Source organism: Miscanthus floridulus, chromosome 8 (genome assembly GCF_019320115.1).
Source record: "Miscanthus floridulus cultivar M001 chromosome 8, ASM1932011v1, whole genome shotgun sequence".
Classification (NCBI taxonomy): Eukaryota; Viridiplantae; Streptophyta; class Magnoliopsida; order Poales; family Poaceae; genus Miscanthus; species Miscanthus floridulus.
In genome coordinates this window covers 62922482-62941650 of record NC_089587.1, presented here as the reverse complement: position 1 = coordinate 62941650, position 19169 = coordinate 62922482, and the positions used below count along the sequence as shown (strand labels likewise).

The following is a 19169-nucleotide window of genomic DNA, read 5'->3' as shown; positions in this document are numbered from 1 at the left end:
GAAATAACACGCTTCCGGAGGCGCTCGTCTTCCACTAGACACTAAGCACCTCAAAAGGGAGCTACATCAGATTCCAATAACGAGTACGAGCTTACAAAACTTAGTCCATTTCATACAACAAGAGTTCTTAGAAATTTTTTATTACAATACTAGAGTTCAGAGTGCGATAATTAAACAACAGAATGAAAATAAGCATTTAGCGGAAACGATTCAAGGATCCGTCTGTGCCCACTAGAAGAATCCTCCATACAAGAGCTACTCCTCAAGCTACACCTGCAACAGGGGTAAAATAAATCCTGAGTACACAATGTACTCACAAGACTTACCGGACTAGTGAGAATAGTTTCCCGACTCCAAGAAATATGATAGGTAATATGGGTTTGTTGTTTTCTTTTTGTTTGCGAAAAACTTTAATAATAGTTCATCCTTACAGTCAAGTTTTATTAGCAGTCATGATTACTTCATTAGCTAACCCTTCTAGGTAAGCACCTGTTATACTTTCAAGCAAGAGTTGAGCCATCAGAACCATTTTACCATCTTTCATCTTACAGTTCTTACTACGGTGCTAGACCATAGCCAAGTTGTACTGTCTCATGGAAACGACGATTCGTGAACCAATGTATCCCAGCTGGGTACCCCAAAACACATGACCCGTTTATACCCTAGGCACAGACAAGACCAACCAATTCCACTCCTGTCACGGGGTCCAGGTCCCCGTCCAAACTTGGACTCCAAGCCCCCACACTTGAGACTCGGTCTCAGTATGGTGCTTAGACCTCCATCTTTTCCCGTCTCCAATCAGTCGGTTCGAAAAGAGCTGGAACCCACAATAAGAGCGTAACGAGCCTTCCCTCTCCCATAAGCAAGTATGTGCTTAGGATAATAAGTCTGTGATATGACTACCATCCACAATAATGGATGGTACTTAATCGACATGAACAGAAAAAACAGTGTAACCAAGCTACGCCCCGTTGGCCTCAGGGACACAACCTGTTACACCCACCAATATCCATACCATGTCCCTACCCTGTCTCCATTTTTTCTTTCATCATTTTATCGGTGCGGCAGAGGCGGCAACGCACTGGGCCCGCAGCAGCGCAGAGATGCAGAGGGAGGCACGGGCATGATGGCGAGGCGACGGCATCGGCAACAGCTGCGTCGCGGCGTGGAACGGTAGTGCGGCAGCGCGACGAGGCTGGTGGCACCACCGCCCGGCTGCGCAAGCAGCGGCGGCCAGGCCACAGCCTAGGCCAGAGCAGCCGTGGCCAGCCACGCGCGGCAGCGCGCGCGTGGGACAGTCAGCGTGGCGACGCCAAACGCTCGAGCGTGGTGATCGCGCCCACGCGGCCAACCAGCCCGAAACCGTGTCGTGCATGAATTTTAAAGCGCCCATAAAAACTAAACGGTTGCTTCTGGACCTAAACCATCTTCACCATGCTCAAGATGGCATATGAGACTACCAAATCGAGCTATAACACCGCACCACCCTTTAACCCAATCTCTCAAAATAATTTGCTAAACATAGCAATGTCTAGCTGTTGACAACTTGGAAAATTTTCTAAGTTTTGAGTTGAATTTGATTTTAATTTGTAATTTCTAGGCTAGTAGAAATATTAGCTAGTAATATTATTTTTTGACAGCAAGTATTTCACTGTCATCTACCAAGTTTGTACTTCAAACTTTATTTAAGTATCACACACATGTTCTATAGTATTTTTGCTTAATAAAAATTGGTTTTAAACCCTACTTGATATACCTGAACTATTGAATCAACTTTCGATTAACATTTTTATTGATCATTTTAAGTTATAAGAAATTTATGTACACATTCTATCATATGCATTAACACATAAACACGATACTCATGACATATTTTAGTAATTGATTTAGGGTGTAACACCGAGGGTATTATAGAATTTGTCTTCCTTTGGATAAGAATCCAAGCCGTCCACCTGCAACCGGGCGTACAAGACTCCATTATTTGGCGATGGACTGAAAATGGTTCCTATTCCACTCACTCCGCGTATAGGATTCAGTTCAAAGGATCCTATGTCATCTTCAAAAGCGACCTCATTTGGAAGGCTTAGGCGAAAAATAAATGCAAAGTCTTCGCATGGATTCTTGTGCAGGAAAAAATACTAACGGCGGAGAACCTACAGAAAAGAGGATGGCCTCACCAAGATCGCTGCTGCACTGTGCAATGGCCCCTTAGAAACGTGCCTACACCTTTCCCTACTTTACCCATTCGCCAAGGTGGTATGGAACCAAATCCTAAACTGGGAGCACTTTGACACCCAGCTGACTCAGTTTGGCCAAGACCCCACTCGCTTGAGTTCATGGTGGGAGGAGACTGTGACCAAGGTTACAAAAGAAGAAAGAAGGCGCTTTCAACGGTTTGGTCATTTGCATATGCTGGAATCTTTGGAAGGAGAGAAATCGAAGAATTTTCAGCAACGCCTAGGAATCGGCCTTGCAGGTTGCTTAAAGAATCAAGGAAGACATTGCACAAAGAAAAAGGGCTCTCGAAAGAGAAGGCTAGCAAGCTGAAGTTTGTATTCTACCCGGGTTTCTGCTAATATTTGCCACTCTTGTTGGCCTTTCTCTGTTTTCTCTTGCGGTTGATCTATAACCTGTACATAAAACTCTTTTACTCCTTCCTTAATTGAGAGGCAAAGCTCCAACCGTTCGTTTCAAAAGAAGTTTAATCAATGGCGGTGTTCACCTAGACACATAAGTCTAGCCCGTCTAGATGACGTCTCGACACTAGTCATGGGATAACGACTAGTTTAGCCTCTAGATTTTGGGCTAGACGGTTATACCGTCTAGACAGTCAACTCTAGTCAAAGACCATCTAGACACGAAGGCTAGACATGCATTAAACTCTATTAGACGATCGACTAGGTGTCCTATACATAAGTCTAGGCAATGAGACAACCCAAATCTCACCCGAACATCATACAAGGAAGCATTCAACCATCATGCGTAGATTGACATTGTTTATAATTAAGTTAATAGTCATATCATATCATATCGTTATCATGTCATAACCATATCATATCATTATCATATCGTATCATATGATATGTATCATATCATTAACTGTACTGTACTGATCTCTTTCTTGCAGGTTATGGAGACCTTGCACATGATTAAGAAACATATTAGCATGGCAAAGTAAAATGCTTCTGGTCGGCTTGACATTGTAGAATTGTAGGCTTGACAGCAGGCTTCCAGTGATTTGAGATAACTTTGTTAGAATTATAGGTGGCAGCGAGCTTTTGGTTCCGACTCAAGGACTAGGTAATGCAGAGTGGATTGCTCCCTTTTGCAGGCAGTAGTAGTCTTGGTAGCTTTTGAGCACTTTGTAAATGGCCCAACCGTAGCTATTAGTTCTTGTGTTTGGATTTTGATGCCATGGGCTTTGCAACCTGCTATGCTGGGTTGCAAAGGTGAACTCTTGTAACAGTGACGTACTGTATTGAGCGGCATTGGTAGCAAAGAGGATGTTATAGAGGCTGAGTTTTCAGATGATCTTTTTTTTTCCTGGCACAATGGCAGATGAATCCAAACATTAGTCTGGCCAGCTGTGATGATTTGATTTGGAGTTGCTATCCTTTGATCCTTGCTATTAACTGAATTCAGACTTTCAGCCTCGGCAGTTGTCAAACTTGCCACCAAAGTAATATTTGTATTGAAATGCTAGTAGGTCATAATGCAGACGATTCATAATATTTACTATCCTGATTGGATGAATGGACAACCTCAGTTACCAGGATTCATGTGATTTGATTTGAATCAAATTTGTGCAAGCTCGTCCCTTCAATATAATCATTCATATAGCAAACAAATGAAACCTTTTACTTGGTAGCAGCCGACTTGTTTTTGCTCGAGCCAAGTGGATCACGAGGAGCCTGCCTGACTCCCTTGTTACGAAGGGAGCTCTACGTGTCCCCAACAGCAAAGAAATGCTGGACTGGACATTCAGCTGCACACGTTTATAGAGGCCATCACCATCAGGCCAAGTACAATGTATAGTTAAAAAAATTGCACATTTGAAGATTTATTATCCATGGTACACACATACATGTTACCCCCAAACGCAAACAGCACACATACAACAATCACCGAGAGTTAGAATCAGAGGTCTATTGAACAATTCTTTCGACACACTAACTAATTACATCAGAAATATGTTTTATAAACACCTTATGTTTGCATCCATCCGTGATTTATTACTTGCTGGGAAAGCCTTCATGCCTTTGAATGTATCCTTGGGACCAAATTTCTCCTTTGGTTGGCCAACTCCTAAATATACAGTTGAAACCCTTAAATGCTGAGAATCAACTTCCATTCTCTAATTTCAATCCTTTGCGATGATGGCTCCTGGCTAGCAAGGCAGCACCGATTGCTGGTTCCACCTGAAATTTCATGACATTTAGGTTAGCTTCCTAATGGATGATAGTTCATCCATGTTTTTTTTTTAAAAAAATGACTAATGCCTATACCAATTTTCTTGGGACTAATTTTTTCCCCATGTTTTCAAATGGATATATCACTGCTTTCTTGGCGAGAGAAATGTATGCACATTTAATCCGAAACTATGTTACTGGCATATGCCATTTTATCATATCAAATAACTCAGAGAAAAAAACATGTCTTCTGATATAAAAAGTGAGACCATCCCAAATCTTTTGAACCCAGAAACCAGCATGGATGTGTGCAACAGAGACATAAAGTTTAGAACAAGAATAGTAATGTGTATACTAACCTCAGGCCAAATAGGATCAGTGCCCGGGAAGACCTTGGAAATACATTTTATAACCTCACCACTGATATCCCACTTTTTATTTCCTTCAAGGACCCCTCCAACCAAAACAAGTGGAAATATGTCCTTTCCATCTGCCAGATTAAAGACGAACTTTCAGGTATACAGAGCATTTCCTGTTGTCAGTTCCTAACATTGACACAGCATTTGGAAATGGAAACAGAATCTAAGCAGAATAATATTTGGGTCCAGAGAAAGAATTCCATGTCGGAATTCTTAGTACTCCACTCCGAAGAAGTAGAGTACGTCTTACTTTGAACCACAAGAACCCTACAAGAGTGTCTTTAGCCCGCAACTCATTTATCACAGTAAACCAGTTGCTAAATGCTCATCTATGACATGACAACTGACATGCAGAAGGCAGACAGAATGGGCCAAAAGAACCTTTTGCAGGGAAAAGACCAGTTTTCATTCTTTGCTTGATTAATAAGATATACAATGACATCCCTATGTACGGATGACTTGACTTGATGTCCTGACCCCAGAGAAGTAATATTTATACCTAAGATGCCACTAATCCATTCAAATAATCAAATAGACCTGTTGGACAAAATTAAAGCCAAGTACTGTTGCACGAACAACATAGGCATTACCTTCACCACACAATCTAAGACGTCGAACAACCGCTATAACAGTATCAGCCAACTCTTGGACTGAATCATGCAAAATTCTGTTAGCTACTTCATCACCATCTTCAGCAGAAGATACCACAACTGGTACAAGTGCTGCAATACGAGCCCAAGATGGATCTGCATATGTCCACCTGTGCCAGAACAAGAGTGGCAATTAAGTACAAGATTCCAAATATCAATGTTTTTATCAGCTAGAGCACGGAAAAATATTCACAAATGCTAGAAGCTTTAGCAAATATTAATTAGCTATGAAATATTAAACTGTTAATCATTCTAGGAGCTTAAAAATATGGACTACTAAATGGAATGAGTATAGTGCACCAACAGGATGAATCTTGAAATGAGAAGAAATTAAAGGAGTATAGCCAAATAATGATAAGGATTAATGCCTAATGGAAAAATCCTGTTAGAACAATGCAAGCCTGGTCAGGTTTATATTTACATTGATGAACAATATCGTCATGGTCACAGAAGGTACTGCACATCCTTTTGACACAAATAATATATGTTATGCAATAAAATTAGTGTGCCCTTTTTTGCATATTTTTTTTCTGCCAAAACAGTAGGGGAAACCCTACTGTCTTCTTTTGCATATTAAGCTACCATTCGAGTTCCCAGGGAAGACAACTGAACTGTATACAGATGATGCATCAGTGTGAGAGAACTTACCCTATGATTTCATCTGGTGAAGAAAGTTCAAGCTTCTCAAGGATGTCTCTTGTAAGACTAGTTTGTGGCCCACGACCATCATATGCTTTTATAACTGCTGTCAGGGCCTGTGCAGCAATGCCATATCCACTGCATTAATGTACACATATAGTCACCTACGTTTTCCTTAGTCACAGGCAAGTTGTATTTGAATCACAGAATAATAGGTTTTATAAGCACCGAACAAATCTTTTTAACCAACAGTCAATGGTGAAGGATTTCAAGATGCTGGAAGACCCATCAATTTGGGTGAGAGGCAGGAGCTGCAAGGCTGAGTCAAATGGACTGAAGGAGAAATGGACAATTCGGCCAACCATTCATTCATGGTCGCTATCCCCCTAGTTTCATTTAGGGTATGACAGCATCACTCACTTTTGATTCCCAATTCACAGTTTGGCACCCCCCAGTCAGATCTCCTTAACCAAAAGCAGTAAGTGGTCATCTTCCCAATTCCCCAATTCATAGTTCGGCAAAAATAGCCTTTCTGCGATATGTTCGGGTATAAAGGGCTTTGTTGTCTTTGCATGATATATGCATATATCCTGAAATCCAAACAAGATCTGAAAACACCCATATAATTTCTACTGGGTGTGCGACAGACAATGATGCTTGTCAGCTGAGCACCCCCTAAACTTCTGTTTCTCATGTTGCAAATCAGGCATAAACTTTTGAAAAAGAGCACGTGGCAACTGAAAGCACTTATATATCTGTTCCAACAACAAAATCATAAACAAGGAACAATGTTCCAACAATCCAACTTTAAAGTTCAAACAAGGCACCATAAAGTATCCAGTTTCAAGGGTCATAGGGTCCTGTTGCCATAACCATAGATAATATAACTCACCTACCCCAGTCGCCCAAAACAGGCCCGGCACCAGCTGCTCTCGCTACTTTTCCATCTTCTGTAACCCCATAAGCAATGCATCCAGTGCCTGCAATCAGCACACAGCCATGGAGCTTTCCCATTGTACCACTAGCCAGAGCCGCCACTGCGTCATTTTCTACATAAAACTTGGCATTGTCTGGGAACAGATCCCTGGAGAACAAACAAGGTTCACTTAGAAGATATACAAGAAAATGATGACTTACTATCAGTTTTGCATTTCTGGCTGTCAGCCTGTTCTGATTTGTAATGACATACATAAAAAACAGCACCATTCTGACAATCCAAAGCATCAGGGGTGTCCAAATGAATAGGCTCAAGCAATTGAGCATCTTGATATCAGCATTTATTCAAGTGAAATGAAGTGGTTGTTGTGGACCACAACAATGCAACACTTTCCTTTAGGTGCAATACTCAAATACATTTTAACTAACATACAGAGAAAACTATACCGGATCCATTCCAGCATCCTCAGCTGATCTGAAGGATGGTTGACTCCTGATACGGCTAAACAAACTGCTTGGACAGCTGAACGATCTGTGTTGGCCAATGCTAGAGCCTGTGTCATGACCTGCTCGAGAGTTTCCAAGGCGGTGCTTTCTGATGAATAGAGGACAAAGTGGTCAGTATTTCTTTGACTGAACATGTAAAGGGGGAAAAAGAGATAAATATCACCCAGAAAACATTCCCATGTTCCAATTGTATACTGTGTTACAGAATTCTGCCAGATTCTATTGTTCCCACATTACAACATGGAAAGGTGGAAAAATGAGATAGATATCACTCAGAAAACATTCCCATGTTCCAACTGTATACCATGTTTCAGAATTCTGCCAGATGCTATTGTTCCCACATTAAAACATGGCAAGGTGGAAAAAAGAGATAGATATCACTCAGAAAACATTCCCATGTTCCAATTGTATACTGTGTTACAGCTTACAGAAACATACATGGTTTGTGTACAGAACTATGGACTCTAGTCGCACATTGGGCACAGTATTCCTTTACAATCGCAAAGGAAGTGCAAACCACAGTGGTATCAAGTATCAACACAGGGGTAAATGTTGTGCTGTTTTTCCCCATCAGTGGAAGTTACCAGACTACTTTATAAAACACCCTGCTTAGCACAAGAAATGGTACTATCTGTTCAGCAACTTCATTAAATGCTTGACAACTAGGAACCCAAAGAATCGGAAAATAAGCAGGATGGACAACAAAATGGCATAGCCTTTTAACATTCTATAGAACAAAAGCTAAGTTTTTTTAAGAAAAAAAAGGAAAAATGAACATACACGAGCACTATTATGCAAACAATTCATCTATTCCCCTGAAACTCTCCCCCAATTGCGAAGATCCAGTATTTCCTATAATCCTTACAGCACCCGCAACTATGTATGACAAAATCAACGGCGATTAGGCAAGACCTTTCAAGGACACAAAATCCCCCAAAAATTCGACAGGGAGACCACTCGTCAATCACCAAGATCGAATTTTTAACACGAGTCGCGCATCAGGCATCCTCTAAATGGGAAGATCTCTGGCGATTACCTCCGACGGAATTGCGGTTTGAGCACCCGGCGACGGCGCGGGCAAGCACGGGGACGGCGGCCGGGGACTCCGGCGGCGACATTGCAGCCGGCAGGCAGACGCAAACGGTGTTGGTGGTGCCGCCGTCCACGCCCAGGATCACGCCGCCGTCAGCAAGCGCCGCGGCCGCCGTCGAGTCCCCGTTCTCGTAGCCGCCCATCTCTCGCGTCGACTCCTCTCTTCTCGGGTTGCGCGAGATAGAAGCGAGTCAGTCTGATGTGTGGAAGATTTTTTACTCGTTTTGGAGTGAGGCATCGGTTCCTCCTGTCTCTTCTCCTGAGGCGCTAATCCATTGTTGTTAGCATGCGTAGTATACAATAATCAGACTCTTCGTTTGGCTGTGGCTAACAGTAAACAATCGTAAATTTTTAGTTAGAACAGTGTTTTTCTCTCATATAAACCAATCAACCGTACTTCTTTACGAACCAGCAACGAAACAAACCAGCCAACCGAACAGGCTTAATATCTTCCCGTTCCTGGCCTAAGACTATTCCTACTATTGTTATCTGTTTTGACAGCCAAAAAAGTGATTGGAGAGCAGTTTGTTCGCTTGGTCGTATTTAACTTATAAGCTTTGGCTTATTAGCGAACAAATAATTTTTTTTCTCACACCAAACCAGCCAACAGTACTTTCAGTCATAACTTATAAGCCAAATCAGCCCAAACGAACCGGACGAAGATGGATAGAGAAGATCACCGACTATTCCCACTATTGTTATCTGTTTTGACAGCCAAAAAAGTGAGAGACTTTTCCCTGTGTGCCCTTATAAAAGATCGTAATTCCCTGTGTGCCCCTGAAAAAATTCAGCGGTCTTCAGCGCCACTACTTCAACTTTTTCGTGTCATCCATGCCACTTCCGTCAGTTTAGGCTCTAACGCCGTTAAACTGCAGGTGTGAAAAGACGAAAATGCCCTTAAGTTCAAATATGTTATTAATTTTTTTGAGCATCTTAACGACTTCAAATGAAAAAACTCAAAACTAGAAAGTTGTAGATCTCGTCGAGATCTATAATTTTCATATAATTTTTTTTCATTTAATTTCGCAAAAAAAATAATATGATTTTTCTAAGATATATTAATCATATCAAATCATATTTTTTTTGCGAAATTAAATGAAAAAAAATTTATATAAAAATTATAGATCTCGACGAGATCTACAACTTTCTAGTTTTGAGTTTTTTCATTTGAAGTCGTTAAGATGCTCAAAAAAAATTAATAACATATTTGAACTTAAGGGCATTTTCGTCTTTTCACACCTGTAGTTTAACGGCGTTAGAGCCCAAACTGACGGAAGTGGCATGGATGACACGAAAAAGTTGGAGTAGTGGCGCTGAAGACCGCTGAATTTTTTCAGGGGCACACAGGGAATTACGATCTTTTATAAGGGCACACAGGGAAAAGTCTCAAAAAGTGATCGGAGAGTATAAGATGGATACAGAAGATCACATGTATAGATTAGAAGCAGCCGATTTTAGATTTTTATAAAAAAAAACTGGTCAAACCGGTTTTTAGAACTATATCAAAATGTGTAGCGGATTCTACCATTGCGTTTCTCTCGGAGATGATAAACACACACACACATATATATATATATATATATATATATATATATATATAGAGAGAGAGAGAGAGAGAGAACGTCCAATTAAAATCCAAATAAAGAAAATGCAACTTTGAGATAATTATCTAGCAAAAATTAACTTAGTCGGTTTCAAAACCAACTTCCTCATATTGAAGAATGAATTTTACTATTACCTTCCTCTGGTCAAAATGATCGAGGATCATGAGGTCGAAGGACAATCCCACAATGGCCGGTTGAATACCTTAACTTTTTACCTCTAACCTCTATCTTTAACAATTCCTTGCTGTTCAGTACTTCTCTCGATGAGATTTGCCCATGTTCTTGGTGTTCTTGCCAATCTTAGGACTCCATCTCTGTGCATCTTCCTGATAGGTCTTTTCGGGAGGCGTTGGTAGGTTTTTTCGAGGGAAGAACAAGCATCGAACTGGCTTTGTCGACTGCTGGTCGACCTTGACATTGGGACCTCCCTTCACTGTGTATCTAGGTCGTGTACGACCCTGGCTATAAGACATCTTGGTTTTTTTTTATACATAAATTGCTTTTACTATATAGACACAGTGCTACGTTGTAGCTTGTGGTGCGGATGCAGCCATAAAAATTTGAAAGAGCACCGCTAGAATCAAAGTTTCACTATGGTTGCTGCTTATATTTTCACACCTATAAGAGAAACACAACACCTTTAATTTGTTCTAGCTTCGCCATTGACACAGTGTATATGTAAGCAGTGGCGAAGGATTAGGTAAAATCCGGGGGGGGGGGGGATTTAGTGTTGTACTAACTCAGGTGTAAAGTGATCACTAATTAAAGCTTCACAAAGAGCATCTATTAATAGAAGCAACTAGAGGTAACAGAGAATAAGAATAGAACTGTAGGTTAATTTGAAGAGGCAAAAGATAATATGTCGCTTGGTAAAAAATAGTTTTTGCATGGTGTAATGCCGATGTCCCTACAAGCATGATGCAAACATAGACTAGGCATCAGAACTAAACGGCCCAGTTTGGCCTCCACGAGGTTTGCCCCTGTATCCAAGTGCATATGAAAAACCTAAAAAAGGTCAAAACGTCTTATAATGGGATTGGAGAGTATCTCTGAAGCCAGAGTTGAGCTGATTGATCTTGTACTTTTATTATGGGCTAAACTTTTTGTCCTTTTGAAAACAAAAACTCAATAAAGTTCACTCTTTTTTTTGCAAAGGAAAAAAAAGATGTGTAGAAGACTATATATACATGTATGCATTGTGCCTGCTCTTGTTTCTAGTCGAGTACTGCTGTACTAAAACTTCAACCAGCCAGCTCCTGTCGTGTCCTGTCTGTCCCGTAGTTGTGGCCTGTGGGTTTTGGAGCAGGAGCTGCGCAAGCCGGCGATGGAAATGGCATGCCAAGAGCGTGATGCAGCACACTCAATTCACATGCATTCTCGGACTGAATTGAATTCCTTCACGCCACAGGCGTTTTTCAGAACTCTTCATCCTCTGCATCTGCATGTATTGTCAGTCTGGTGAAGCTGTCTGCATCTGCTCATGTTCCTCTGCCTCCAGAGATCACAGCCTCTGCGTGTGCCCTTCCATTCTCCTTGCCCGTGCTCTTGTTTGCTCTGCTCCCTGCTGCTCACCCACTGAACGTGCAGTCTGCTCCGCATGCGCGCGTGCGCACAGCACTGAAAATTCAATGCCTTCATGCCTCAAGCGTTTTTCAGAACCTACATTGCCAGTTTGCCACAGCCCGGCTCCCCTAACCTAATAAATTTTGTTTTATGAAAAGGAATTTTCTTTTTCTTCACACCCAGTTTGGTCCAGCTCACGTTTGCTCCTCTTACGCTGGTGTTTGTGTTCTGTGTATGCATGTCTTTTCTTCTTAATAAAAAATATGCAGAAACCTTAATCCCTATTGGCCCATCACTATCACTCCCGAACAATTTATTAAAACCAACAGTGATGGCAGTCCTGAGTGATGGAATAATCACTGTCCGTTCATAAGAAAAAAACCTATTACTATCGAATTTTAAAACCACTGAAAGTGATAGATACGTATCACTGCTAGTTGGAATTGAATGCAGGCCGTTGGGTTGTGATTCTCTCCTACGTGCTTAGGAGAAAATGTTCTGGTAGGAGATATATTCTATTGTATATATCCGTGTGCAGCGGAAGACAGATTTGGAACATATTAGAAATTTATGACGTAGCAATCCCAATGAACAAGAAATTTATCACTGTAGCAATCCCAATGAACAATTCGATTGACGGGGCATTTAACTTCTTGCCACTACTAGCATGTCCCGCCTAACCTCCCTCGTCCTCACGTTCACGGTTCACCTGTCTAACAAAGTGGCAAATTATTTGTCACCTCCTACTAACAGTGGGCTACGGGTTACCCCACGTCTTAGACTGTGTGTGTTGAAGATTCAGAGCTTATTATTACCCCAAAAGTAGCGCTAGGCTTGCCGTGAAGTCGGGTCAACACCTAGGCAAGACAGAGCGCCTTAGACAAGGTGCTTCTCAAGAAGTGGGGTCTCGGTGGGGAGAGCTTATTCCTAGATGTAGCGGTAGGCTTGCCGCGAAGTGAGGTCGCCTGCTAGGCAAGCCGGAGCTTCAGGCAAGGAAGGTGCTTCTCAAGAAGAGGGGTCTCAGCGAGGAGTCTCAAGCAGTGAATTGTTTGTGTGTAATCGTTTATACCATGTTTAGATGTCTATATTGAGGCCCAGGATTTGGAATTGGAAATGGTAGGCCCGAATTCCACGTGTTTGAATGGTCATGGTACTGTAGTATGGAATCTGGGCTCGTTTCCTCCGGGCATTCACTTCACCTAGCGCAGCCCAAAGACCATACCGAGCCAAGACCCTCTGTATTGGCTAGAATCGCATCAGGCCTTCACGCACCTCCCCCGCCCCCCGCGGCCTCGAGATATCCTCGCGCGACTCTCTGCCAACCTTGCCGGAGCACCTCCACCCTCCTCGTGCGCCAGCACCTCCGTCCCCGCCTGTGGGGGTATGGCCCCCAAGACATGGGCCGCACCATCAGAGGTGGCCCGGCCCACAAGATCAAGGCGTGCACGACGCTGCTCGGCGTGCATCGCAAGACACTGTATAGTACCAAATAGGATACTTTACTTGTAACCCTGCCCCTCCAAAGTATATAAGGAGAGGCAGGGGTCCTCTACTCGACATCATGTATTCAATACAATACACCAAAGACACAGGACGTAGGGTATTACGTCGATCAGACGGCCCAAACCTGTCTAAATCGCTGTCTCTACGCCTTGTGTCACCATCCGGTTCCTGATTACGCGCATCCCCACCGACAAATCTACCATCGTGGGATACCCCTCGGTGGACTGCCGAGCATCTTTTGTCGACAGTTGGCGTGCCAGGTAGGGGTTGTGTGCGCTGATCCATGGTGAACTAGATGGCAGACCTCGATTCCACCGTACGGCGACAACTCGGCGACGGAATCAATCTACTACGGCTACAACTCAACGACCTCCGTTGCATACCGACGTCCATCTGATCCTCTCCTCGGCTGAACTACATGGCGGCGCTTCGTCGAGATCCCATCGGGCTCACGACGGGCACGCAGGGCTCCAATATGTACGCATCTGCACGGCAAGCAAACATGCATGGCTTCGGGATCCGATTCCAAGAGATCGACACGGATACGTTTGCTGGCCAGGCCCGTGATCTACAGCAACATGCAAGGCTAACTTGCATGTACGGGCGTATGCACATATACAACATATGCATATACGAAGGATGTAAGCCCATACGCGCGAGCTGCTTAACAAGCTAAGTCGTTTTTCTATTTTTAGATTAAGCATTCTATTGCATGTACGCTTCTACATCTGCTTTCATGATTATCTACAGCTTCCATGGCGACACGACGTCTTGGTGCAACTTATCGCAAATTCGCGACAGCAGATCCGATCTTGGAACCATCTCCGAGGTCGTCTTTAGCAACAACTCACCACCCGCCAGGTGCTCGTCGTCAACGCCGACTAGATAATGCCATACGCCACTGACCAGACATTCCGTCTAAAGCTAAGTCACGCTTTAATATTCTTCTAAATATTCTCCAATCTCCGTATATCGTCATAATGTTTCTCCGAGCTGTTTTCTTCATATTTGCTCTCCAAACGATTTTTCGAACCCTCGAATAGTCATGTTGATGCTCGGACGCCTCCAGAGACGGCCCTGTCTCCGGCTCCTCCCTACACGTGCACGAGCGTCTGCCCTCTGCGTTATGGGTGGTCGACAGCGGCTCCTTGTTTCTCCTACACGTGCACGGGCTCCGCGCTCGACGTTATGGACTATGTGCTAGCTAGGGCTGGAGACTCAGCTACACACTAACTGGTCGGGCAGTTTATATTAAACATAAATATATTTTCACGCCAACTGATCGCCGAACTGCATACGCCGTTTCATCACCATTGCTGATTTTTCTCCGAAGTTTCTTTATTTGTACATCATGTACTACCAGTTGATCGGACTGGTCGCAGGTCGCTTCTACTCAATGTTCACTTCGCCGCCGACCAATCGACCAGAATGTTCGTCGCTCGTGCTTCATCGCTAGTTACGTCGGTTACTCCTCGGCCCTCGGAATCTTCGTGCTCGAGGACTAAGTGGGCACACTTCACCGCACGGACGTCGTCAGTTACATCGGTGCTCGGACCTCGCCGCCTATGCCGGGGACTCCTCGGTGCTCGGACCTCACCGCCTACCCCGAGTACTCATCGGTGCTTGGACATCGCCGCCTACGCCGGGGACTCCTCGGTGCTTGGACCTCGCCGCCTATACCGGGGACTCCTCGTTCCTCGGTGCTCGGTCATCGCCAGCGACGCCGGGGACTCCTCGCTCCTCGGTGCTCGGACATCGCCGCCTACACCGAGGACTCCTCGGTGCTCGGACATCGCCGCCTACGCCGGGGACTCCTCGGTGCTCGGACCTCGCCGGGTACTCCTCGGTGCTCGGTCATCGCCAGCGACACCGGGGACTCCTCGGTGCTCGGACATCGCCGCCTGCGCCGGGGACTTCTCGCTCCTCGGTGCTTGGTCATCGCCGCCTACGCCGGGGACTCCTCGCTCCTCGGTGCTCGGTCATCGCCGCCGACACCGGAGACTCCTCGCTCCTCGGTGCTCGGTCATCGCCAGCGACACCGGGGACTCCTCACTCCTCGGTGCTCGGTCTACGCCGGGGACTCCTCGCTCCTCGCTCCTCGGTGCTCGGTCATCGCCGCCGACGCCGGGGACTCCTCGCTCCTCGGTGCTCGGTCATCGCCAGCGACGTCGGGGACTCCTCACTCCTCGGTGCTCGGTCTACGCCGGGCACTCCTCGCTCCTCGCTCCTCGGTGCTCGGTCATCGCCGCCGACGCCGGGGACTCCTCGCTCCTCGCTCCTCGGTGCTCGGTCATCGCCGCCAACACTAGGGACTCCTCACTCCTCAGTTCTCGGTCATCGCCAGTTACGCCGGGAACTCCATGGTTGGTCGAACATCGCCGGCTACACCGGGGACTCCTCGGTGCTTGGATCTTGTTACGTCTCGTCGGTGTGCTATCAAGTTGCTCCATGCTGTTCGGATCAGGGTGCTGATCTTGGGCAGCACGTCTGGGGTCTTGATACGCACATGTCGGACGACGTCGGCAAGCTTTCAGACTTCTTTTTCTTTGACCCTGCTACAAGATTCATTCTTCAACTTCCAGTAGGCTCGGGGACTAAGTGGGCACACTTCACCTTGCGGTGAATGTGCTTGTTCTCATCTCGAGGCTACGCCCGGGGACTGGCTGCCTGCTCGGCTGGTCTTCTACTTTATGACCCTGGCACCACGTGACTGTGTCACCTACTGTCAGGCTCGGGGACTAACTGTGGGGGTATGACCCCCAAGACATGGGCCGCACCATCGGAGGTGGCCCGGCCCACAAGATCAAGGCATGCACGGCGCTGCTCGGCGTGCATCGCAAGACACTGTATAGTACCAAATAGGATACTTTACTTGTAACCCTGCCCCTCCAGAGTATATAAGGAGAGGCAGGGGTCCTCTACTCGGCATCATGTATTCAATACAATACACCAAAGACACAGGACGTAGGGTATTACGTCGATTAGACGGCCCGAACCTGTCTAAATCGCTGTCTCTGCGCCTTGTGTCACCATCCGGTTCCTGATTACGTGCATCCCCACTGACAAATCTACCATCGTGGGATACCCCTCGGTGGACTGCCGAGCATCTTTTGTCGACACCGCCCACCTCGCTAGAGGCCTCCCGCCCCCTCGTGTGCCAGCTCATTCCGCCCCCTTGCCGGAGGCGTCTGTCCTCTCCCGCTCAGGCAAGGGGCGGCTCCATGCCCTCCATCGCCTCTGCCCACTCCCCGATGATGAGGACGCCATCCCAATCTAGCCGGAAGTCGGGGTGACCACCGCTGGACGACGACGACCTCCAGCGTCTGTTCCTGCAGCGCCGGAACGATGGTGACCTCCAGCGCATGTTCTTGCAGCGCCCCTCTGCACCTCTTGCTGCCACCGATAGGGCCTAGGTGGTGGGTGACCGGGGAAGAAGATGTGTCAATTCCCAATTTCATGGTATGCACATTCAAACATGAATTTGTATTTGGCACTGCATTTGATTTCAGCTAGCAATTCTATCTACTTCCAAACAACCACTTTGATATTGATATCCATTTCCAATATAAGTCTGATTTGGTGTTGGTGTCAATTCAATTCCATGGTCTCTAATATCTACATCCAAACCAAGCTTTAATTGTGAACTCTGGTTGATCCTCGTGAGACTAGTCATGCAATGATTATGCACTTCTCGGTAACACTAGGTTTACTAAAACCATGCGTTACGTTGTAAACTTGTTGTTCTTCTTATCTATACTATAAAAAGCGAAGGAATTGAGAATAGCTTTTCACCTATTTTTTTTACCCACCTCATATTATGACCATAGGATTTATTTTGTCTTTAGATCTAACGGTGCACAATCAATATAATGGTGGACCCGTTAAAGTCGTACACATAGGCGTAAGATGTTACACGTTCCTGCCCTTTAGGGCAACTCCAACCAATCCCTCAAAATTTGACCCCCTACACCCAGAAATAGGAGTCCCTCGTCCAGATTCCATCCCTCATTTATCTCTGCACTCCAACTGAACCCTCATTTCAGCCTCCCTATATTTCTCTCACATATATTTTATACATAACTTCTAACTACCAATTCCAGCATTTTAGAGCTAAACCGTGTTATTTCAAATTGGTATTATTGGAATGGATATTTATTAACAATATTTTTGTATGGCTAAATATTGGAGAAATTATTTTTCAGATAGTTTGCAACTATTATTTTTTGGTTTGTCAGCGAATGGCTATATATTTGAACCGTCACTCTTCCAACGGCTACAAATCAAACGGTCGCCCTTCCAACGGCTATATTTCAAGCGGTCTATCTCCAACGGTTATATGTTTTCGATCTATATATATATGTATGGCCATTCCATTTCCTAAACCAATTCCGACATTATGTTGCTTCTTCTCCACTGAAAATGAGTCGTCTCTCTCGACTAGATTCATCTTCCTCGTCTGATGACGGTGATGATGATCTTGAGGACACCCTTACTGCATTACACCAAGCACACACTCAATATCAAGCTCTCCATGCTCCACGATGCGGTGGTTCTGTACCTGGGCGTCAATACATTCATTGGGACAGATAAAGTGGGCATCGGAGGTTGTACAATGACTATTTCTCCGAAAATCCAACCTACGGGCCACCTTGCTTCCGGCGCAGGTTTGTTAATAGCCTGTAAATTTTTGTCTACTTTCTTTATCCATATTCCTATGTACATGTTTGCTTAGTTTGGATTTGTCCCTCAGGTTTAGGATGTCTCGTACACTATACCTTCGCATAGTGCAAGCTATAGAGCAACATGATAATTACTTCGAGCAAAAAAGAGATAGAGTTGGATGACCCGGGTTATCATCTTTGCAAAATATTACTGTAGCTTTTTTTTTATTAGTTATGGAGTACCAGCTGATTTCATGGATCAATACATTTGTATTGGTGAAAGTACTGTCATACAAAGCCAGTGGCGAAGCTACGTTATGTCGAAGGGGTCGGCTGACCCCGACGGCTTTGCGGCTGCCTCTAATAGTCTACAAATTTTGGCCATTGTCGACCCCAGCAAAAAAATTTCCTGACCCTAGCGGCCCAACAGCCCAGCACGCCGCAGAAGCAGCAAGGAAATTCCACTTCGCGGACGTGATTCTAGCTGGCCTGTACAGGCAACAGCCCAGACTTCCCATTTGGCCTCCTTTGCACCGATCGAATTCTTTCATTCTCAGCCTGACAGCGCCTCCCATCCGACGATCCAACTCCGCCTCTTGCCCTTGCCCCGCACGTCGACACATCATGCATTCTGATGGCGGCGGCGTCGTGGCGCCCCGCGCTCAGTGAGGCGCTCCGCTCCGTAGGGAACTTAACGAGCTGACGCGGTAACGCAAATCCCAAATTATTACTTTTTTTATACGATGATCAAATCTGCTCTCCATAGATTAACTAATTTGATGCCATACATCTATGTCAATATCAATCTGAATGGTTCACTAAATATGGTTGCGAGTATTGTGAAAATGTGAGTTAGTGTTTGATGATGGACTTGACTAAGTCGTTGTTTGGATTAGTTCAACTTTTTATTAGCTTGTGATTAACAAATGTTAAAAATAGGACGAGCACCTCTCCCTGGGCGCCCTCTCCGCCCTGGCCTGCACGCCCCGATGGCCGAGCACCTCTCCTAGATGCACGCTCTCTTTGCCTTGGCCTGCGTGCCCAGGCGGCTGAGCGCCATAGCTTGCGCCCCCCCTCTCCACCTCCGCCGGTGGCCACAGCCTACGAGCCTGCGAGCCTCGATGGAGACAATCTAGGCTTTCATCCTGGTCGGGTTCCACGTAGGCAAGGTGAAGCCAGGTTAAAC

At 45.1% G+C, this 19169-nt stretch overlaps 1 protein-coding gene across 1 annotated transcript; it reads right to left on the bottom strand.

Moving 5' to 3' along the window:
• Nucleotides 1-4021: 4021 nt before the first annotated feature.
• Nucleotides 4022-8915, bottom strand: LOC136472313 (uncharacterized). The gene is made up of 7 exons (XM_066470034.1): nucleotides 8597-8915; nucleotides 7501-7648; nucleotides 7010-7201; nucleotides 6127-6255; nucleotides 5419-5588; nucleotides 4769-4899; nucleotides 4022-4418 (listed from the first exon to the last, which is right to left on the bottom strand). The coding sequence occupies exons 1-7, from the start codon at nucleotides 8793-8795 to the stop codon at nucleotides 4341-4343; spliced, it is 1047 nt and encodes a 348-aa protein (XP_066326131.1). The 5' UTR covers nucleotides 8796-8915; the 3' UTR covers nucleotides 4022-4340.
• Between the last annotated feature and the right edge of the window lie 10254 nt (nucleotides 8916-19169).